This window comes from Balaenoptera acutorostrata, chromosome 7 (assembly GCF_949987535.1).
Source record: "Balaenoptera acutorostrata chromosome 7, mBalAcu1.1, whole genome shotgun sequence".
Classification (NCBI taxonomy): Eukaryota; Metazoa; Chordata; class Mammalia; order Artiodactyla; family Balaenopteridae; genus Balaenoptera; species Balaenoptera acutorostrata.
The window spans coordinates 52,338,828-52,362,512 of record NC_080070.1 but is presented as its reverse complement, the minus strand read 5'-3'; the positions used below and the strand labels follow the sequence as shown (position 1 = coordinate 52,362,512).

Sequence of the window (23,685 nt, the reverse complement as noted above, 5' to 3'; positions counted from 1 at the left end):
CCTAGTCTAAACTGCCTCTAATGCATGTATTTCCATATTGATTTGTCTCCTTTCTTGAGATTACCCTCAAAGGTTCAGGACAAGTTGGCTAGGGCTGGCATAATCCTAGTAAATACAGTATTAAAAACTATGTCTTTGTTAGGTTACTGGAAAAGTTAGACATATTTAGACGATGAGTCTATGGAAATTAGGTGCCCATTTAACCTTTTGACCAAATGTCTCAGACCCCCTCAAAAAAGCTCTCAAAGTAAATGGCATTGGTGAAGGTTGTACTTCATTGATTCTTGGTCCTGGTCACTAATAGAGAATGAGACATCACATAATGAGTGAGTTATTAGAATTATGGACCTGAGCCATGGAAATAAATCTCTAATTCCAGACACTTCTCTCCCACTAAATCACTTCAGTTAAAAAAGTCATCCCAGTAAGTGTCCTCTCCCTTCCACGCAATCTGCCCAACTGCTAATTTGACAAATTGCCCTGTCCAACCAGTTCAAAATTAGCTAACATTTAAGGATTTACTGAGTGCAAGGCAACACGCCAAGCACATTCACTTGTGTATGCCTCACAATAATCCTAAGGACTAATATAATTAAGGTCAGTTTGCAGATGAGGAAACTTAAGGCACAGAAGAGCTATGTGTCTAATGTGTCTAAGATCCTGTTAAGCAGCATCAGCAGAGAAATCAGACCCTTAGGCTGTCTTCTTCCAACACTAACCAGTAAAAAGAACAAGAAATTCTTGTCTTACAGACAATACCGTATGCCCCAACTCATGCCATAGGCAGGTGACTCAGAAATCTATAGATTTCCCCTATCATCCCAAACTGGAAAGATTTGTCATCTCTTGTCCAGACGTATTACCCCTGCCTGATTCAGGTAGGTGTCCTGAATTTCATTAAACTTATAAACTGAATAAGAAAAGCCATAATTTCCAGAACTTAGGCAGTGAATTTGTTCTGTTGGAGTGTAGCTCTCAATGCAAAGTTCCTGCACTGAAATGAAAGCAAGCATTTCTCTCTTTCATTTTCTATGGGAGAGGGAGGCAGAGGACAAGGGGGTTGGGAATGGGTGTTAGATTGACCATGCTGGGGCGTCCATAACATATGGAGCTACATTTTGATGTAATTGAACATTCTGTATCATATCTGAATTAAGAGCAACATTGTTGAAGGTAGGGACAAAGGTTTTATGATGCCTAGAACTTCACAGAAAGAAGTTCTGTGAAGTTCAAAGGTTTTGACAAAATCCTTCCTTGTATTCAGGAAGTAGAGAATTCCTATCTGAAATGGGAGGCAAGGCCATCTGCTGTGAGAGCAGGGGAAACCAGTGAGATAAGCTTGAGGAGCATGATGACATTCTAAATTAACCACGAGGAAAACAGGGAGAGAATGAATATATAAAAGGACAATTGCACAGGGTTTCCGCCGATTCAGTTGAATCAAAGATAAGTTTACAGGGGTGCAATCAATAGAAGTGTGTGATTTTCTCAAACAGTACCCAGATCAGGTGTGGAAATAGAGAATGCAGATCTGGAAGATACCAAGACCACAAAGCCTCTGCTGTGGACAGTGTGAAGAACATGCAGACTCCACTTGTGAGGGCTGCATTACTGCAGAGGCCTGGAGAAAGCCCTTATTCTAGCAACAAAAGGAGGTGTGGGAGTTCCATAAAGAGGCTAATAGGGACTTCCCTGGTGGCGCAGTGGCTAAGAATCTGCCTGCCAATGCAGGTGACACAGGTTCGAGCCCTGGTCTGGGAAGATCCCACATGCCACGGAGCAACTAAGCCCGTGCGCCACAACTACTGAGCCTACGCTCTAGAGCCCGCGAGCCACAACTACTGAAGCCTGTGTGCCTAGAGCCCGTGCTCTGCAACAAGAGAAGCCACCGCAATGAAAAGCCCGCCTGCCGCAATGAAGAGTAGCCACCGTGAGCCACAACTAGAGAAAGCCTGCAAGCAGCAAATGAAGACCCAACGCAGCCAAAAATAAATAATTAAAAAAAAAAAGACTAATAGAGATGACTCACTTAACATGAAGTTTCATAACCATGAAAAGGCAGTGTCAGTACGTGTGATACTGCCAAGGTAATGTACCTGTGTCTGTGTGACCTCTGGCAGTAACAACCTGAGCCTATTTACTTAGCTATAAAATAGGGACAATTCTTGTTCCATATACCTTATGAGTTAGTGAGGATGAAATGAAATGTGAATATACCTTATAACTATAAAGCAATTTAGTGATGGGACTAGAATTTGGGTAAAATGTCATGCTGATTTGGATTACTAACAGTTACAGCTATATGCGTATAAAGGTTTTATGATGCCTATGTATTTTATTCCATGAGTATGTGAAATTAATTTAAATGAGGGAGGTAAAAAAAATAAGAGCAGTCTAGGGTGTCAAATGTCCTAGAGTCATCAGAGCCATTTGAGAATAGAAAAGAAAGCCAGACACAATTAGGTAACTGCTAACCTAATTTTCCACTATGTGACTTTCAAGGAATTTGATGAGGATATAAAATAAACAAATTATTCCAGTGCTTACCAGTTAAGAGCTTTCAGAGGCCACTCAGTGAACAATCAACAGCAATTTTATGAGGTATAGGTTATTCCTATTCTCCAGATGGCAGAAAAAAAAGTAACTGCAAAGCTCTAAACCAGGGGCCAAGAACTTCTTTCTGTGAGCGCCAGTCACGATTTTAGGCTTTGTGGGCCATACAGTCTCTGTTGCAAATACTCAATTCTGATGTTGTAGCACAAAAGCAGCCCTAGTTAAGACATAAATGAATAAATGTGGCCGTGTTCCAATAAAGTTTTATTTACGAAAACTTTGGGACAATGGGCTGCTTACTAACCCCTACTCTAAACACATATTTTCCAGTCCCAAACCCAGCATTCTTTGTTACACCACAAATAAAATTAACTAGTCCAATGGTCGTTTTTCAAAGGACACTGTTCCAGCTATAGACACATATTTAATGGCACCAATGTGAACACAGGCACATTTCTAATGAATAAAGAGCAAAAACGAAGCAGCCCATTAAAATGTCTGGTAAAACTGGGTTAGACTAAGACCAAACTGTGGTCAAAGTATCTTGGTGGTGGTTTCAGCTACATCACTCACCTAGTTTTTTCCAGTGTGGACAATCTGTTTTTCTTTTCCTTCTTTAATCTTTCTTAGTATACATTTTAACATCTTTATTGGAGTATAATTGCTTTACATTGTTGTATTAGTTTCTGCTGTATAACAAAGTGAATCAGCTATACGTATACATATATCCCCATATCCCCTCCCTCTTGCGTCTCCCTCCCACCCTCCCTATCCCACCCCTCTAGGTGGTCACAAAACACCGAGCTGGTCTCCCCCTGTGCTATGCGGCTGCTTCCCATTAGCTATCTATTTTACAGTGTAGACAATCTTTATTGGCAGGTGTTGAGTGCAAGAAAAATGGTAACAAATCCAGAGGGATGGAAAAGGAGGCAGTGCATGCTCCCCTCCCCTGAGGACTTTATAACCAGGTCACTGGAGCAAGAGCACCTGACTATGGCCACTTTGGGTCCAGAACCCCTCAAGTGAGCTCCCAGGCAGGAAGGCTCCTCACATGTGGGAAGGGAGCAACACTCTGGAAAAGGGTATGGGCTATGTCCCACCCCAGGCTACTTGCCTCCTGCCCACAGCATACCTCAGCCCCTCAAGAGGAAGGCGTCACAGCTCACTGTAGGGGTGTTTCAGGACTGAGTTACTAATAGGTGTTACTAACCCTTTCCCTCTCCAAACCCAGGTATCTGCCATATGCCTCAGTTCCCCTGCTCTGTGATTTGCTAGGTTGGACTACCAGGTCCTGTTAGTGGTCCAGCTCAACTGAGTAGTTCCCATAGTTCCCTGAGCCTAAATAAGGTTAATTTCACCTCTCATCTGTATAATAGTGCAGTTGGATTCTAAGAGTCTCTAAGATCTCTTCCAGTTCCAATACTGAGACCTCTAATGTGACTAAAATAGCCAACTTTAGTTCATATAGGCATCAGCCTTGCCTGTATGAACTGTGCCTTAATAGCCACTCTTATTCTGTGCTCAGCAATCTTACTTGGTATCTCAAGGTACTCTAATATGAAGAGCCAAAAGACCTCATCACTAGAAATGAAGCTAAGCTGTAGCTAAGTTGGTTTTGGTTTACTCTTGTGTGACCTTGACTGATATGAAACAGCTTTAGCCTAGTCAACTGGGGAGGGCGAGCCACTGGTAAGGCCTCTTCATAGACAGCATGTGAATTTCATCACACCCTTTTCAATTTACAACAATCTTTAGGGGTTAAAGCGAAAACGTACAATATAATGTCTATAAAGAAACTGAAGAAAAGTTTGAGGAAAAGGATGACAAAAAGGTGTATCACTGGGCTTCCCTGGTGGCGCAGTGGTTGAGAATCTGCCTGCCAATGCAGGGGACACGGGTTCGAGTCCTGGTCTGAGAAGATCCCACATGCCGTGGAGCAACTAGGCCCGTGAGCCACAACTTCTGAGCCTGTGCCTCTGGAGCCTGTGCTCCACAACAAGAGAGGCCGCGATAGTGAGAGGCCCGTGCACCGCGATGAAGAGTGGCCCCGCTTGCCGCAACTAGAGAAAGCCCTCGCACAGAAACGAAGACCCAACACAGCCAAAAATAAATTAATTAATTTTAAAAATATATATATATATATATTAAAAAAAAGGTGTATCGCTACATACCATGAGAATAACACCTAACTAAAATAAATTGCCAACTTATGAATGGAATATGTAGAATGTATGGTAAAATTATAAAGGTGAGCATATCAGATTTAGAGATAGGAATTGGAATCAGTGTTCAAGGGCACTTAGTGTACTTGTAAGAATCCTAGAGTAGGAAAACAAAGAGTTCAGAGGAAGCACTTTTGTTATAGACCACGCATGGTTCTAGTTCTAGACCTGTGCTGTTAACACTCTCGTCATCTGTGGCTATGCAAACCTAAACTGATTAAAGTTGAATAAAATTAAAAATTCAGTTCTGTAGCCACACTACCCAAATTCCGTAACTACACCTGGTTGGTGGCTAACTGGACAGCACATATTCAGTCTGTCACCACAGAAAGCTGTATTGGATAGTGCTATTCTAGACAAAATCCAGAATATAGGGGGCACCTGGAAGAAACACTTCTTAAATACACCTGGCTCTCACTTTTGATACTACTCACCAAGCCACCTATGAAGAGACACTAGGAATGAAGACATGTGGGTTATACGGTGCTAGCTTTTTGGGTTTCTTTATTTCTAAGAGAGCACACACCCCTTACAGCTAGGAATGTCCCTTCTTTTGAATTAACTATAGGAACTTATAAATCACTAGAGGCACTTATTGAGTACAACTGGCCTAGAAAGCAGCAGGGACTCAGCAATCCTCTGCCAGCATAGGCCTTAGTTGACTTGGGAAACACAGAAATAAATCAGTTCCCTGGTCTCCATGTCTTCCCATATTGGTCCAGAACTCTCTCAGAAGCTAATTGCTACACCGTCTCTGGATATCACCTGAATTACAGCAGGCTTTCTTTTGCTTCCCCAAACTGTTTCTGCACATGTTTCCAGACTGACTGCTTTCTCACATTTCTCCAATGACTGAAAATAAGAGTCACAAGTTACAAAGTGCTTTGTCAGGCCTTACAGGCCTACCTACTCATCCCCATCACCTTTGATAAGGCTTCTTCCTGGTTTCCTCACTGTCACACAAAGAGATGGCTCTCACCACCGGCACAGACTTACTTCCCCCACCGAGAATTTCTCTCAGCATTCTTCATGGCTTAGTTCAAGCTCACCATTCCATAAAATTTCTAGGGACTGCTCTAAACATGTACAGCACAAACTGTGTATGAAATAATTTTGTACATATACTACAACCATGTACTGTACATACCACAAAACTATGGCCAGAAACACATTCTTCTTTCTACATTTGGCATAAATGCTGCAGTGCTCATTCTGGCCAAAGAAACTGGGTGGATTACTGAAGTGTTCTAGTGCAGGCTGTCCTAGAAGACCAAGTAAACACAATCTAGTACTATGACTAGTAACAATGCTGCGTATTTTGAGGTATTATATTTTTCAACCATTTTGGTATGTCAGTAAATCAAGCACATTAGAAAAATCATGATCTGTGACTTTGTTTTTAATTCTCAAGCCTTATGATCAGATAATTTACAAATCTGTGCTAATGATATAGCTCCTCTACCTTAACCCTTCTGAGTTGGCAAAAGCACGATTACCAATCACACGTCTATAGTAGTTCCAGTTGTGTTTCTGAATACCTGTTTAAAAGACAATCCTGAATTTTAACTTAGTCTGACTTTGTAAAGAATTCACAAGCAAATTTCCCAACCTATCATGTCACAGTGAATTTTAAAAGCATCTGATCTTAAAGATCATCTATAAAATGTGAGAAGTACTAAATATTCTTTATCTGATGCTATACATAAACCACACTAAAATGCCCTTCATTAAGTAAAATGCAATATTTTAGATGGAGAATTTTAATTAAATTGGCATAGTTAAGACCAAAAAGATAAAGTGGACATTGTCAGCGTATCTTCAGCCCTTGCCTTAACAGGTGAATGAACACAACTTGAAACACAGGTGAATCTTGCCGGTCTGAGACAGTGAAGGGAGCTTCTCAATATTTAAATATATTAATATAACCAGTTATAGAAATCTAAATATAAAACCAATCTCCTATAGGGTTTGAGAAGGCATTCACCATATCCCTGAAAAGTTTAACATTCCTTATTCAAGTTTAATCATCTCTTTAGAAGGGGAAAACAGTGATAGTACTTGCTGAACCAGAATTACTATCAAAATTCAAAAAGCTGACCATATTCATTTAGCCACAAGCCAATCTTATTTAAATCAGGACAGAAATATTACATCAGCTATTCATGATCTGAATTCTAGTGTATGAGATCAATTTAAATATGGTATACATAAAAAGTCATGAGACATTTGTTTCATAATAAATAAGGCAGTGGCCAACTATTACTCATTAGTAGCTTTTTTGAGATAAGCTATCAAGTCTGCCCTTTCTCCCTTCTTCTTAATGCCAGCGAAGATCATTTTTGTTCCAGGGATGTACTTCTTGGGATTCTCCAAATACTCCATCAGCGTCTCCTCTCCCCAGGTGATGCCTAAACAAGGAGGGATGTAATGTTAAGTATGTCACACTCCTGAAAAAGTGTTTACCAAAGGTTACACTCATGCAATTTGTGCTTGTGTTAGTTAACAATGGGTCCCCCTTTTACCTTTGTTCTTGTTGGCATCTGTGTAAGAGAATCCGACAGCCTGACCTGTCTTTCGCCCAAACAGACCATGGAGATTTGGCCCAGTCTTGTGCTTGCCTCCCTTTTCCACAGTATGGCACTGGGCACACTTCTGAACAAAAATCTTCTTGCCCTTCTCAACATCACACATTTTTAAATCTAAAAATGAAAGACTCAATTAATTTTTTCTCCAAGTAAAAAGAGTGTAAACCAATGATCAACTCCAGCCACTAAGTCACTGCAAACTTATGACATTATATACCAGGTTGAATTTTGTTTTACTTAGTTCACTTGCAAAAGATTCTTTAATACAAAAAACACTATCTGGAAGAACTTCCTTAAAAACACGTCTGTGTGTGTGTGTCAACTACAAATTGGCACTTGACATCTGCCTCTACAAGCATTAAGGCACAAGCCACTGCAGCTTTTGACCTTCAACACATCCTGAAGAGTTCAGGGTAGAGATCAGGAATGAGGCACTCTGTGGTCTGGGAAAAACTGGCAAAACAGGCCTTTAGATAAATAATCCCTGGTTGGGGAACCAAGATTCCACAAGCGCATGCTGGGGCCGAGAAAAAAAAAAAAAAAAAAGAAATGCTGTCTCCCAGTCTCTTGTCCTCATTTTGCCCCAATTAGAACTTACAACTCTTACGCTGTGCATTTTATTCCAGTTGACATAAGTGATGAAAGCAAATTAGGAACCTACTTCAAAACCATTTCAAAAGATGACATCAAGGTCACAAAAAGTCACAAGTCTGAATAAGCTGAACTGTGAATATATTAAACCCAAACCACCAAAATTCCAACTTTTAAGGCGGTCTAATTATTCATACTACAATTTAAAGCCTCCTCTCTCTGAAAATAAGGCAAAATACATTTTTACAAAAAGGGAAATAATGGTTGATTCAGCCTGCTCAGGTCCCTCTAAATTGCCTTGCTGTGGGTGGAAGGCCAGCAGCAGGCTTTTGAGGTCTCCCCGGGAATGCCCATTCTCCAAGAATGGGCTCTGGGATCCCCGGGGGAGACCACGAGGTCATCCATCCAAGCCAGTTTCAAGGAGACTGTGATGAAACCTACCTCTCCGAGGTGCCTGAGCAGGTTAAGGGGGGAAGCGACAGGTGGCCAGGAAAAGTAATGACTTATTGGAAGAGCAGCAGCTTTTGCTCTCTTGGAAAGAGGACGTGAAGCGCTGCGCACCGTCCCCCGACTCCCGCCCTCACTCCGGAGGAAATCTTGTCTATCACTGCCATAGCCCCGCAGTCCCGACAACGGAGGGCCCGCGTCTCGGAAAGAACCGCGAACAAGCCGCCTCCGAGCTTTCAGGACCTTGACCGAGACCACGCCACGACCTAGTTAGGGTCCCGCCCCACCTCACGCCGCAGCCCGCCGGGCTGGGCGCAGTCCGGGGCCCCCCACTCCCTGTCCCCAACCCGGCCCCCGCCCACGGGCCTCAGTCCACCCGCGCGCCCCCCACGCAGGCGCGCGCCCTCATGGCTCGGTTTCTCGCCCGCCGTGGCCTCCGCGCTCCGCGCCCACCGTTCTTTCTCCGTGTACGACTAAGCCGTTCCCGCTCGCAAGCCGAACGTCCCGCTCTCTAATCCCAAGGACACGCCGGTCCGCGCCTATGTATGGGTGAAAATGCAACCAAACTCGCTCCGCCCTCTGCCCTCCTGACGTGCGGCCCGGCGAAATGATACGTAGTGACGTTGCCGCCCCCCATTGGCTCGGGTCTGCGGGGCTGAGTCAGGACCCTGCGCGCGCGCTGCCGGCTAGCACTGTGAGGGGAACAGCGTGAATGCCCCTCCTCTCCCGGCCTTTCCTTCCCGGCAGTTACGACAGGCCATTAGAGGTACGACACCGAGGTTGTGCCGGGAGGGGCTGACATCAACCTCGGGCCTCAGGGTGCATGCGCGTGCCGACTGGGAGGGTGGAGCGGAGTCGAGGGGTGGATCGAGGGCATAAGCCTGTAAGGTAACGGGTCTCCTGCTGGTTGACGTAATGCTGTTTGAGCCGTACGTTTTGCCTGCTTAGAGGGAGACGGTCAACTCTGACAAACCTAGAGGTCTCCTGGCTATCATCCCTTCACCTGGCGACCTTTACCCAGACTCGGTCGTATTTCCGCGGCTGGCGCCAGCTGCACCCCGGAGAAATAATCCGGAACCAGGAGTTAAAGAGTTGGACACGAGCTCCTGACCTTGTTCTTGTTTTGTTTCCACCCTGTGACTTTAAGTCATCTTCTTCCAAATCTCCCCTTGATGGAGCCCAGAAGACTGGGGCAGGTGCGGCAGTTGAGGCAGAGACTGGATTATAGCTCTGGTTCTTCAGCTGCCGGCGTCTTTTCTGCCAACACCTGCTTCTCGCGTTTGTGTGCAGAAAGCGAGGAGTGTGTGCGAACAGCTTCCAGGAAGAAACATTTTTACGTGGTTAGAGAATTCTTGGAAATCTAGAGAGAATTTGCATCCCAGCTAACCTAGGCGAAGGTCATGTTCAAGTAAGCTAATGTGGTTGGCCTTTAGATAAATAACCCCTGGTTGGGTAACTAATATTAGAAATTCTAATTCTAATATTAGAAATGCAGTTTTGATCACTACAACTTCCGGTAATCATACTTTTCCTCCAGAACTAGCTCTCCTTCCTGACATGCTCCGTTTTGTCAGTGGGAAATTTCTCGACTCCCTTCTCCCTCAAATTAAGTTCCCCCCGAGTTCGAATGCATTTTTCCTCCTTTCCCATATTCTGTCTAACGCTGCCGTATTCATTCAGTCAAGTGTTTATTGAATGCATATTATGTGTCAGGCACTGTCTAGAAACGTGGAGTAAATCAGCGGGGACTTCTCTGGTGGAGCTAACATTCTACCATCTTCCTCTCGCCTCCAGATTAAGCAATAGATACCAGGAGGTTAACCTAGATTGCCTCAGATCCCCCTTAAACCACAGTTCCTATAATTTTTGCTCCAGACCGTTTATTTCCCCATATGACTAGATTATTTATATTGTTTTCTGTGTCCCGATTTCCCATTTCCCTCTCTCTAATCTCACACTGCTGCCACAGAAGTGTGCTATAAAACAGAGCAGAAATCATAACTTGAATATTCAAGACATTTTGTGCCTTTTGTAGGGGACCAAGATAGTGTTTAAGTGTACTACTGAAGTAGGCTCATTTGGCTAGGTACCCAAGTTTTTGAAAGACCAAGCTTAGCAACACTTTGCAAATTCAGCCTATAATTCTGAAGCCAAGTCCTGATATTGCCGCCCATATCCCTTCAAGGAATACTTGGTCCTTAAATAGGTAATTGTCCTATTAAAATCTTCTGTGTTTGTGGTATCAGAAGTTACTAGTCTTTGTTCAGTGGACTGATGGGGAGTAACAGCATAGTGCTGGTACTGCAGGTCATGTAGAAGTAGCAGTAAATCAACTGGCCTAGTGAATTGATTGACATTTCAAGTTTATTCCTATGAGTGGGAGAATAGAAAACCAGAAGTTCCTAATACTTTTAACTAAGGGAATTGTGGATTAAGAGTCTTGTTATTGAAAGTAATGGGAAAATGAGGAGAAAGAGAACAAGAGCAAAAATGAACACTTGGCACATTCCTGTAGTAAAGCAGATACCATAAAATGTGTGCTTAGTAGCCGTGTATTCAGGTTCTAAAGAGATTCATAGTGCTTACAGTGTATTCAAGATACCTGAGAGAATTAGTTGAGAACAGTAATATTCTGCAAGTTGCTGTGTTTCATATTCATGTATCTGTTCTCTCTACCTCCATCTTTTCCTAGAGTGGTGGCTGGTAAGAGGTATAACCATTATAAAACAAATGCCTTAGATTTCTCCTTCCAGCAACACAATGGGTGACATATTTTTAAAAACCTTCGTGATGAAAAAAATCGAGTGAAATACCACCCCCTCAAATCAAAATATAATGAGGTTGCAAGAAAGTGAGGGAAATCTGGTTGGGGGCAGGGGTGAGGCAGGGAATAAGAACTGAAAACTGTGATAAGCATAAGCTGATTTCTAGAGCCACCTTATGGACATTTGCTGAAGTGAAATAGCCTTAGGCTTTAAGAGCAGCTCTGTGGAATAGAAGTAAAGCTTATACAAGGGAGGAGTGGGGGAGAGGGGAGGGGAAGTTTGGCTGAGACCCCTGCATAACGCTGGAACACTTGAATCTAAAGGATAAAATATAGTCTGCTTACTGGCAAAGGGAAGAAGCAAGTTAGTCTTGTCTGGCTTGGCCTTAGGTACTGGGTGGGAAGAAAAAGTATCCCCTGATGATTCATAACCACAGGTCTGCCCTCATGCAGGTTTAGGGTTTGATTTTATTTTACCTGCATGGTCTGAGGAACCTCTAGCAGAAAAATGAGCAAAGTAGTTGTGTATGGGCAGTGTATTCTGGTGTCTGGCAAAAAACCAACTCAAATTTCCACAGGAATGTCTCAACCCAGGCCCCTTGAATTCCCACACTCTTAAGAAATACCAAGCATGAGATGATGATGAGAAACAACAAAGAGAAAAATTACAGTCCATAGGTGTTGGAATTATTAGATATCGTTGGGGAAGTAAAAACCTTACCAACAAAGAGAGACCTCTTTACATCACTGTGAAAAGAAAGCAAACACATTTGTTGTTGAATAAGCACATTATAAAATAGCTGTATATAGGTAATCCACAAGAAACTACCAAATCAGAATAAGACCTCACACAATTTATACAACTAAACTAATTATAATCCTTTTCTCTCACGCTGTTTTTAGCTAGCATATAACATGAGGCTTTGGGATCAGTAGTACCCTATTTTCCATTTGGCAGCACAACTATCACTTATTATTTGGATTAATGGTAACCTGTTTTCCATAGGAGGATTTGACATCACAGTTTGTGGCCAGATCCTTCTTAGTTAAGTTTTTATTTTTTCACATTCCTTCACCCTAAGTTCACTTGGAATTTGTGGTAGCCATTTGTTTAATTAGTTGTCCTCATCCAAAAGAAAAATAAAACTTTTGTTTTACTGAGAAACAAATAGTTACATCTACATTAAGCTCCCAAGGTGAAGCTGTATCTTCCTACGTGTTTACATTTCAAAACAGTTGAAGCCCAGGCCTTCAGAGAGACTTATTTACATTCCAAAAGGTTAGAGTGAGAATTTAGGCTCTTTAGATTTTCCTAGGAAACACTCTTAGAAGGAGGGAAAGAGTGGAAGTGGTTTCTTTTTCCTGTATAAACAGAAAAAATAATTTTTATTTATCTTTACAGTGTATAGTATGAAATGACATTGAAAACATTTAGATAAACAAAAGAAGGAAACAAAAACATGTGCAACAAACAAGGGACTATCAAAAATAATGTGGCAGATTTTAAAAAGAGCCAAAGATAATTTCGATAAATGAAAGTTATAATCATTGAAATAAACTTAATATAGTATGATAAGCTTTATAGAAAATTCAAGGACAAGCAAATCTAAGCCATAGCTACAACTAAAGGAAATGATAAACACAAATACATAATGTAATTCTGAGAGAGCAGGCAAGGGAATGGAATGAGGAGGAGTATATAGGTAGATAGAGGTTTTAGATAATATTTGAGTGATTGGATTATAGATTAATTGGTTTTTAAAAAATATAAAATAAATAAATATGGCCAGCCATCCCACGTTAAAAACTCAAAAGAATGGGCCACAAAGCACATTTTAAAAACAGGTTAAAAAAAGACACAAATGAAAGAAATAATGAACTGGAAGGTAGATATAAAGAAATTACTACAGGTAATATAGAAACCAAATGGTAGACTATAGAAAAGAGAAATTAGAGAAGTTAAGACATAGGAAAGATAGAACAAGGAGGTCTATTTAGAGTTCCAGAACAATAAAGTGGAGAAAACTGGGGAGAGACCTATGTTTGACAATATAGTGTCTGAGAATTTTCCAAAATTGATTAAGACATGAGTCTCAGATTCAGGAAGCACATGAATGCAAGCAGGATAAACAAAATCAACATTAAGACACATGTTGGTGGAACATCAGAACCCTCAAGACAAAGAGAAGTGTTTAAAATAATCAGGTATAGAGACTTCCCTGGAGGTCCAGTGGTTAAGACTCTGTGCTTCCACTGCAGGGGGTACAGGTTTGATCCCTGGTCAGGGAATTAAGATCCCACATGCGGTGCGGCCAAAAAATTAAAAAAAAAAGAATCAGATGTAAAATACTATCTACTTAAAAAATCGCAAATAGACGTATAACAGGTTTCTCAATAGCAACAATGAAAACCAGAAGTCAGTAGAGTAGCTGAACAGTAAAGTAAAACAGTAGAGTAAAAAATAGAAGTCCTTAACATCTCAACTGATTGAAAAAATAGGTGTAAAGCCAGAATTATGTATCTAGCTAAACTTTTATTCAAGAATGAAGGCAAAAATATTTACAGAAAAGCAAAGTGAGAGTTTATCACCAACAGATTCTTACTAGAAAAACCTCTAAAGAATGTACTTCAAAAAAGGTAGAAAATTATCCCAAAGGAAGCCTGAAATTCAAGAAGGAAGGGTGAAAAAAGTAAATACGTGGATAAATCTAATGAAACATTAACTGTATAAAAAATAAAAATGTCTAATTTGGAAAGTAAAAGCCAAAGTAGTTAAAATATTCGCTATAACATTTAAGATGGGAGAGTATGATCAGAGTTTAGTTTTAAGTTCAGTATATTGTTCTTGAAGTAGTCATGTTAAAACTTTAAGCATAACCACTAAATGGATAGGAATAGAGTGTATAACTTCTGAAACACTTAAAGGTAAAATGGAATTTAAAAATTTACCCAATCCTGAAGATGTTAGGGAAGGAGAAAAATAAACAGAATGTCAAAAGTTCTGCTTCCAGGAACAACAAAGTAGTTAATGCAGACGAACTCTTTGCTGAAGACAATTTCAAAAGCTGGGTGTTTTAGTTATCTACTGCATAACAAGTCACCCTAAAACTCAGCAGCTTAAAACACAAACATATTTATCATCTTACAATTTCTGTGGGTCAGGAATCTGGAAGCAGCTCAGCTGTGTTCTGATTCTGGCTCAGGGTCTCAGGAGTTTGTAGTCACAAACTGTTGGATAGAGAGCTCAAATAGGACTGGAGAATGCAATTCCAAGCTCATTTGTATGGTTGTCAGGCCTCAGTTCCTTGTCGGCTCTTGGCTGAAGGCCTCTGGATGGGACTGCTTACACTGTAGAGGCTTGCTTCCCCCAGACTGAGAGATAGAGACCCCAAGACAGAGGCCAGTCTTTTATAACCTTTTATAATCTTATGATATACCATCACTTCTACCATTGGTCACAGAGACTAACCCTGGTACAATGTAGGAGGGACCTTCCCAAGTGTGTAAATACTATGATGCAGAGATCACTGGGCACAGTGGGTGATATAGCCACATGCTTATTTATCTAGAAATCTACCTATATCTCTATAATATCAATTCAGCTCTTGCAGAGGTTGTGGAACCTGGTACCTGGTAAACAACTCTTGCATTAGGTCAGCATTTCAAAGGGCTACACCCTGGGTGTGAGGGTGAACTGGAAGGAAAACAGTTCTTACGAGGTCTGTAGCCTGACTTCTTTTCTGGTTGGCCAAGGGAAACCTAAAATTTTGAATTTGGAATAAGGAATTCTGTTGCCTTCAGCCACCTGGCAGAACCAAATGAAAATTCTCTCTGGAAGAAGATAAAATCAGACTAGGTCTCAAATTATTTCTACAATAAAGTTTTAAAATAAAGTGCTCAGCAAAGAAAGAAAGATAACTAGATACACAATATGAGTGAGAGCCAGCAGAAGCAAGGAAGAGATCATAGGGACTCCAGATTTTGGAATTATCAGACAGACTATAAAACATTTGTTTATTATGTTCTAGAGATAAAAGCCAGGCCTGAAAATTTTAGAAGGGAACTGGAAAGTATATTTTCAAAAAATATGACATAACAAATGTGAAAAAGAATCAAATAGAAATTTTGGAACTGATAAAAGAGAATACAAGATTTAAAATATAATACAAAAAAAAGAAAAAAGAAAAAATTTTAAGAGGATACAGTGATAATGTATAATGTACTTTTCGTGGGGTCCCAGAAAGAGAGAAGAGAGAATGGGGTAGAAGCAATATTTGAAAGATGTAAGTCCAGAGATTCAAGAAACCCTGTGATTCCCAAATCCGTATAACACCAAAGACAAAGATAATAACTTAAAGCAAAATGAGAAAAACACATTCGAAGACCTTTTAGACAGTTAAGTTTTCTACAGCAACAATAGAAGCCAGAAGACAGTATATGGATAGCTTCAACGTACTGAAAGAAAATAACTGTCAAATTAAATTCTTTATCTGGCAAACATATCTCTTAAGAATGAAAGAAAAATAAAGACATTTCAAACAAAAACTGAGCTTGCAACCAGCATATCCACACTGAAGGAAATTCTGAAAGGTGTTCTTTAGACAAAAGGAGAATGATTCCAGATTGAGAGATCAGAGACAAAGTTAGAGATTAACTCATTTTTTTTTATACATGATCGTATTGGCATTTTATTTATTTATTTATTGGCTGTATTGGGTCTTCATTGCTGCACGTGGGCTTTCTTTAGTGCAGTGAGCGGGGGCTACTCTTCGTTGTGGTGCACAGCTTTCTTATTGCAGTGGCTTCTCTTGTTTCGGAGCACAGGCCCTAAGTGCGCGGGCTTCAGTAGTTGTGGCATGTGGGCTCAATAGTTGTGGCTTGCAGGCTCTAGAGCGCAGGCTCAGTAGTTGTGGCGCACGGGCTTAGTTGCTCCGCAACATGTGGGATCTTCCCAGACCAGGGCTCGAACCCATGTCCCCTGCATTGGCAGGTGGATTCTTAACCACTGCGCCACCAGGGAAGTCCCGAGATTAACTCATTATTGACCAGGGGATTTTTGCAGAAATTAATGCCCATGACCGGCGATTTTTATTTTGGCCAGCCAAAAATTAATTCTGTTATTTCACTATCTCTTTGCAGGTTATTTACATTCAATAGTTACACCTGACACACCTGTAAAGTCTTCTAATTTTCGTGAAATGTTGTCTTCAATCCACTCTTCTGTGGAAGCAAAGGAGCATTCTCTAGCACCGTGAGTTTTATTTTCACTTTCCACATCAGAATCAATCACTAAGGTTTTTTGTCTTTTTCTTGGCCTAATATTCACATCGTCGGAATCAGAACTATATTCCGAAGAACTATCATCTTCTGAGACATTAGTATATATGTTGCTCAGACAATCAGAGAAAGTATCTGCATAAAATTCACTGAAAACTTCTTCTTCACTCAAAATTTTGTGATGTGTCATTTTTGAAAAATTTATTTTATAATATACACAAGGTTGGAACAAAAACCTAATGGGGCAAAATGTGAATGATAACGACAATCACAAGTTGTATAATGAACCCTTGATAAATGTTAAGCTCTAACAACTTCGCATGGTGATGTTAATTGTATCACTCTCTAAAAATGTATTAATATGTCTCCAGTCAATAATGTGTTTAAGAGCAATAAAATAGGTAAATATGTGGTTGAATCCAAATGAACACTGGTCAAATAGTAATGTCCTTTGTAGTTGAAATATATACATGACAGCAATAGCATATAAGTCAATAGAAAAGTAAATAGAATTGAAATATTCTAAGATCCTTGCATTATCCAGGAAGAGAGTATATTTTCTTTCTTTCTTTCATTTTTTTTTTGGGCCATGCGGCTTGTGGGATCTCAGTTCCCTGACCAGGGATCAAACCTGGGCCCCTGGCAGTGAGAGCGATGAGTCCTAACCACTGGACTGCCAGGGAATTCCCTATTTTCTAGGGAAACGAATATATTTTCTAGGGAAACTAATATTTTAATATATCATATTAAAATAGTATATTTTCAAAGTAATGGGAAAAATAAAATGGTGTTTAATTTTTTTAAAAAAGACAAGAAAAAGAGAAAAATAACTTAAACAGGCAGGAAAAAACCCCCACCATATTGTAAGATGGTAAAATAGAACCCAATTAGATAAGTTGTTATATTAAATGAACTTAATTCTGTAGTTTTTTGTTGTTGTTTTGTTTTGTTTTGCTTGTTTTTTAAAATCTTGGCCAGGCCACACGGCTTGCAGGATCTCAGTTCCCTGACCAGGGATTGAACCCGGGCCATGGCACTGAAAGCGCCAAATCCTAACCACTAGACCACCAGGGAACTCCCTAAATTCTGTAGTTTTATTTTTCTTTTAAGCATTTATTTATTTATTCATGGCTGCATTGGGTCTTTGTTGATGCTCACGGGCTTTCTCTAGTTGTGTCGGGTGGGGGCTACTCTTTGTTGCGGTATGCGGGCTTCTCATTGTGGTGGCTTCTCTTGTTGTGGAGCACAGGCTCTAGGTGCACGGGCTTCAGTAGTTGTGGCACGTGGGCTCAGTAGTTGTGGCTCATGGGCTCCAGAGCTCAGGCTTGGTAGTTGTGGCGCACAGGTTTAGTTGCTTCACTGCATGTGGGATCTTCCCAGACCAGGGATCGAACCCGTGTCCCCTGCATCGGCAATGTGGATTCTTAACCACTGTGCCACCAGGGAAGTCTAATTCTATAGTTTTAAGACAAACGATTTCAAAAAAATTTTTTTTTCCAAAAATAAATATTTGCTCTTTACAAAAGTGTATCTAAAGCATAAGAATGTTTGAAAGTAAAAGAATGGACTAATATAACAGATAAATGTCTGGTAAGAAAGATGAAGAAAAAAGGCACTAAAAATTCATGTGAAAAATGACATCATGTAGACACTGAAAAAAATAAGCATTATTTTATTGAAGATTTAGATCAAATGAAAATTCCTTGAAAAGTAGAATTTATCAAAACTGACATAGGAATAAAGAGCAAACAAATAATACTATTTAAACAAATAAAAGAGGGGACTTCGCTGGTGGTGCAGTGGATAAGACTCCACGCTCCCAATGCAGGGGCCTGGGTTTGATCCCTGGTCAGAGAACTAGATTCCACATGCATGCCGCAACTAAGAGTTCTCATACCACAACTAAGGAGCCCACATGCTGCAACTGAGGAGCCAGCGAGCCACAGCTAAGGAGCCCGCCTGCTGCAACTAAGACCTGGTGCAACCAAATAAATAAATATTTTTAAAAAAGAACAGAAAAGAAAAAATTCTTTAAAATTAAAGAAATTGAATCCATAATTTAAAGTCTTCCCACAAGGAAAACTCTAGGCCCAGATGGCCCCAGTGGTAAATTGTACCAAACATTTAAGGAAGAAATAATCCCAGTAACTAATAAATTCTTTTGGAGGACAGAAAAAGAGCATACTTACGTATATATATGGAACTGCAGCTTCAGTTAGCATTATAGCCTTATTAAATTTAAAATAATATATTCTCATTCTCCTAAATCCATCTGTCTTGTGAATATGCCACATAGGTGATTTAAATGGGATGTGACAGGAATAATTACCCCTGCATTTTTCAAGTCTTGGATGGTGGCACTGATACTAGTGTGCCTTCCTCACCCCCTTCCGCAAGATTTGACATTAACTTTATTTTGGGGAGAGAGGGTGCTCAATATGTTACTGAGTCCAAGTTCATACTGCTCACTGCATGATAGGCCAATAAATCATGAGACGAGTCGCTGGGGCAAGAAATAGCGACTTTATCCGGAAAGCCAGCAGACAGAGAAAATGGTGGACTAGTATCCCAAAGAACCATCTTCCCTGAGTTAGAATTCAGGCTTCTTTTATACTAAAAGGGAAGGGGGTAAAGTCCTGGTTCTGGTCAGACTCCGGAGGGGATGTGTTAATTTCTTCCTGCCTGCAGCCATTCACAGATAGGCCTGGTCAGGATGTTTCCTGTGAGCAAAACAATTTGTTGTTACACTAAAAAATTTTAGCTTAACGCTCATTACATGGGAGGCAGGATTCTCAGATGTATGCCATCATGTATAATTTAAGCTTATAGGCAACATCCCTTTTGTGGTTAACTTGTAGCAATGGCAATAGAATTCAAAGCTTAAAGTAAAAGAAACAGATCCAATATGGAGTCAGATTTGTTCTTCCTTGTTACAATGATACTTCCACTGACCTTTTCTTTCTTTATGGGTTAGGGAGCCAAAGAAGGGATTCTGCCAGTTGCTGAGTTTATCTGTTCCAAAGACACACTCAAGAACTGGGGAAATCATTACAATTTGGTTCTTATCAGCTCCATCAAGAAGTAAACTTGGCCTCCCTCCTCTGACTGGTGGCTCACAGTGGTCTTCTGGGTCTAAAGGGATTAGTAAGAGCCATTGCTTAATAGTCTTGAAGTGAATAGGTATTTCCTTTTTTGCAGTGCACAGTTATCCCTTGGATCTCTTTGTGAAAGGTTAGGTAGAAGATTTAGAATAGATACTTGTTATTTGCTGGGTCTTTCCTCACCTCATTAATCAGTTTCACCCTCATTAATCATGCTCAGGAATTGTGAACTAATTCTGACCTGAGTTTTGGCAAGGGATTATGACTCTGTTTTGGTGACTCAAGTTGGATCCTTTTTACTTTTAATGTTTTTTTGTTATACACAGCACATAGACCTTACTGTGCTGCTTGTCTGTTTCAATCCTGAGTAACCCAAGAGCAATTGACCAGTACCCAACATTCTTCTGTATCAAACTGCTCTGATGACCCTCCCATCCTGCTGCCTATTACAGTAGCCATTCCTATTTTGCCTCTGAAAGTTAGTGGTAAGCTTGGCTTTTGCTAACCAGGGATTCTATTATCCCCTTTAAAATCAGGGAACCCATTTCAAATCAGTGTTCTCCCTTCAGTTAACAGATACTTCATTGTGTTTCAAAGAAGTTTGTAATCCCTTCACAAATTTATTTTTTAACCTTATAATTTATTAAGCTGTAATTCACATTCCATACAATTTAAATTATATAATTCAGTGATTTTTTAATATAGTCAGAGATATGAGTAATCACCACAACAGTCAATTTCAGAACATTTTTATCACATCAAGGAGAAAACCTCATATATTCAATTATTACTCCTCTTCCCCTCTATCCCCCCATTCATAGCACCCCAATCCCCCAGCCCTAAGCAACCATCAATCTATTTTCTGTCTCTATAGCTTACTAAATCCTGGATTTTTGTATCAATGGAATCATGTAGTATGTGGTCTTTTGTGGCTTCTTTCACTTAGTATAATGTTTTCAAGGTTCCTTCATGTGGTAGCATATATTAGAACTTCATTCCTTTTTATGGCCAAATAATATTCCATTGTATTGATATACCACAATTTGTTTATCCATTCATCCATTAAATGATATCTGGGTTGTTTCCAATTGGGACTATTACAAATAAAGCTACCATGAATATTCATGTACAGGTTTTGGTGTGAACATAGTCTTCATTTCTTTGGGATAAATGTCCATTAATACAATTTATGGATCATATGGAAGTTGCATGTTTAGTTTTTAGGAAATTGGCAAACTATTTTCCAGCACTTGCTAGCAATGTTTGAATGATTCAGTTTCTCCATATCCTCACCAGCCCTTGGTGTTTTCACTATTTATTTTAGCCATTCTCATAGATGTGTCATGATATCTCATTGTGGTTTTAATTTGCATTTCTCTAATGGTTAATGAATGATGTTGAATGTCTTCTCTTGTGATTATTTGCCATTGTATCCTCTTTGGTGAAATGATTCTTTATGTCTTTTGCCTATTTTCTAACGGGATTGTTTGTTATTTTACTGTTGAATGTTTAGAGTTCTTTATAAATTGCAGATATTAGTCCTTTGTTATATATATGGCTTGCAAAATATTTTCTCCCAGTCTATAGTATATCTTTTCATCCTTTCACCAGCCGAAGTTTTAAATTTTGAAAGTTCAATTTGTCAGTTTTTTCTTTTATTGATCATGTTTTTTGTGTCAAGTCTAAGAACTCAAGCCTGAATGAAGCACAGACATATTTTCTCAGTAAGGTACATCACAGACTTCCTGCACTTAGGAACAGTGCACATGCACTATCTTGGGCCATTTTTTTTTTTTTTTTTTTTTTTAAAGTCTGGTGGTTTCTTTTTTTCTTTTTCTTTTTTTTTTTTTTTTTTAATATTTTATTTATTTATTTATTTATTTATTTATTTATGGCTGTGTTGGGTCTTCGTTTCTGTGTGAGGGCTTTCTCCAGTTGCGGGAAGTGGGGGCCATTCTTCATCGCGGTGCGCGGGCCTCTCACTATCACGGCCTCTCTTGTTGCAGAGCACAGGCTCCAGACGCGCAGGCTCAGTAATTGTGGCTCACGGGCCCAGTCGCTCCGCGGCATGTGGGATCTTCCCAGACCAGGGCGCGAACCCGTGTCCCCTGCATTGGCAGGCAGATTCTCAACCACTGCGCCACCAGGGAAGCCCTCTTGGGCCATTTTACACAGCAAAATCACCAACAAAGGGCACAAAATGTAAAAAACGTGGCCAGAAGTAGACTGCAAAAAGGACACATGTTTACAATATGAGAGCTGAGACAAGAAGGGAGAGCATTGCCTTGTTCAACCTTAGCTGGGAACTCTTTCTCCTGGAGAGTTGATGTCTGTCAGTTTTCTGGCAGCCTAGCGGGGAAGGGAGCTGCACCTCTCAGCCCTCAGGAGTCACTGTGCTGGTTGTCCTCTTTTTGCCTCTCTAGATCCATTTCCCCCTTCTTTGCCTTAGGACATTGTTATCTAAGGACTGCATCACCTGGGTCCCCTTGCTCTCTGACTTCTGGTTGTGTTTGGCTAGTGGGAGGCACTGTAACAGTGGGCCCTTCCCTTTTCCTGAAGGGATGGGAGTGGTCTTACAATTGCTAGTTCTGGGAACCTCATTGGAGTCTCCCTTAACCCTGCCCACATCTTGTAAAGGGTCCTTTTGCTAAACTCCCCTCAGTGAAATCCTTTGAGGGTCTGTTTCCTGCTGGGATCCTGACTGATACAAATACTTACTCCCCTGTTTTCAGAACAGTATCCAGTCCTCAGCTATGCCTGGTGTTCTCCACACCAGGAATACTCTTTTTTACCTTTCTTTGGAAAATAATCCCTCCAGACTTCTATCAGGGTGGGCACTTGTCTAGCACTGGGGAGTGGGGTAGGGTGGGGCAGGGAGAGATTCTAAGAATCAATTGTGTCTTAGCTTTCACCCAATCTTCCTTAATTTAGCAACCCTCCATCCCTGCCCTACCCCCTGCCTTTACTCCCAGACACGGTCACTCCTGATACTGAGCTCCAGAGCCTTTTGAGGATTCTGCTGTATAAACCGGGCTGTTTTGCCCACTGCCAGTATAGGGTTCTAGTGTCTTTAGCCAGCAAGGATCTATCTTTCATCATCTCCTTTCTAAAATGTTCCTAGTGTCCCAGCTCTGCTCCCCCAACTGACCTGGCTAGTTTATGCTTTGGATAAAACAAAAACAAAATACAGTAAAAACAAACAACAAAAACCAAACAAACGAAAAACAAAGCCAAAAAACTTTCCTGTAGTTTTAACGTGCTCTTTGGAGTGAGTGAAATTAGATGCATGGAGTCAATCTATCTTAATCTGGAAGCCTCCATAAAGATTTTTCAAAATTGAGTTTATGATGAGCAAGACTTGGAGTGTAGATATTCTCTGCCACCAAATGAGGCCAGATCCATTAGCTTTAACAACCAGCAGAGTTAGGAGGAGAGCTGACAACCTCTTATGAGAGTTGAGGAGGATGTCTAGGACAGATGTCTGAAGAGAAGGTTGCATCTCTTCTGCATAGAGGTGGATGGAGTGAATACCCGTAGTCAGAATGCAGTTCTGCAACCCTGTGCCCCAGTGCAATCCAGGGAAAAATGTTCAGTTAAAATTCCAAATTCCTATACTGTAGAGTTGCATCTTCCAAAGTTTTTTCTTTGGGAGTCTAGTCTGATGATATGCTCTGTGATAAAAGGATCAGATTAGTTTGAGAAACATGTGCACTCTATCCCCCTCACTTTAGACATTTGCAAATATGTTTACATGTTAAAGGCTATGGAGAATCCTGTGATTAAGTCATGCGATTGGCTTTCTTGCCCCCAGTTTTCCCCAATGTTATTTTATCATGTAACTTTTTACTTCCCACAATACCTAATATAACTAATATAACTAGTGCTATAGAATAAAATTTGGAAAAAAATTCCATAATTTTAGCCCAGAATAGTTGTAAAGAGGGTGTAACCAAACGACATGTTGGTCATGAAACAAAACCAAAAATTTAGAAAAAATCTCAACAAAACACTCATAGAAATTCCTCATGAACTTTCCATGGTAAACTGTGTCTAAAATGTACCTCTTGGCATAGTAAATAAGTTGACTCACATTTAGGGGTTAACTAAACTCTTGGTGGACACTTTCTAAAAATCATGATATTTAG

At 40.4% G+C, this 23,685-nt stretch overlaps 1 protein-coding gene and 1 long non-coding RNA gene across 2 annotated transcripts in view; one reads left to right on the top strand and one right to left on the bottom strand.

The window, feature by feature from the left end:
- Window positions 1-6,153: 6,153 nt before the first annotated feature.
- Window positions 6,154-8,995, bottom strand: LOC103003361 (cytochrome c). Its single transcript, XM_007171502.2, has 3 exons — window positions 8,852-8,995; window positions 7,298-7,474; window positions 6,154-7,183 (listed from the first exon to the last, which is right to left on the bottom strand). Exons 2-3 carry the CDS (start codon window positions 7,464-7,466, stop codon window positions 7,035-7,037), a joined length of 318 nt encoding a protein of 105 aa, XP_007171564.1. The 5' UTR covers window positions 7,467-7,474; window positions 8,852-8,995; the 3' UTR covers window positions 6,154-7,034.
- A 56-nt stretch (window positions 8,996-9,051) lies between these two features.
- The window catches only part of LOC103004368 (uncharacterized), a 93,559-nt gene continuing 78,925 nt past the window's right edge, over window positions 9,052-23,685 (top strand). The window contains exons 1-2 of the long non-coding RNA XR_009008769.1: window positions 9,052-9,164; window positions 16,302-16,413. This is a non-coding gene — a long non-coding RNA (uncharacterized LOC103004368). The remainder of the gene's footprint in view (window positions 9,165-16,301; window positions 16,414-23,685) is intronic.

Excerpts from the sequence above, each read along its gene's own strand:
- LOC103003361 (XM_007171502.2), bottom strand. The coding sequence starts at position 7,466 with ATGTGTGATGTTGAGAAGGGCAAGAAGATTTTTGTTCAGAAGTGTGCC. Across the intron at positions 7,184-7,297 it reads AGATGCCAACAAGAACAAAG|GCATCACCTGGGGAGAGGAG; the intron begins GTAAAAGGGGGA and ends CTCCTTGTTTAG.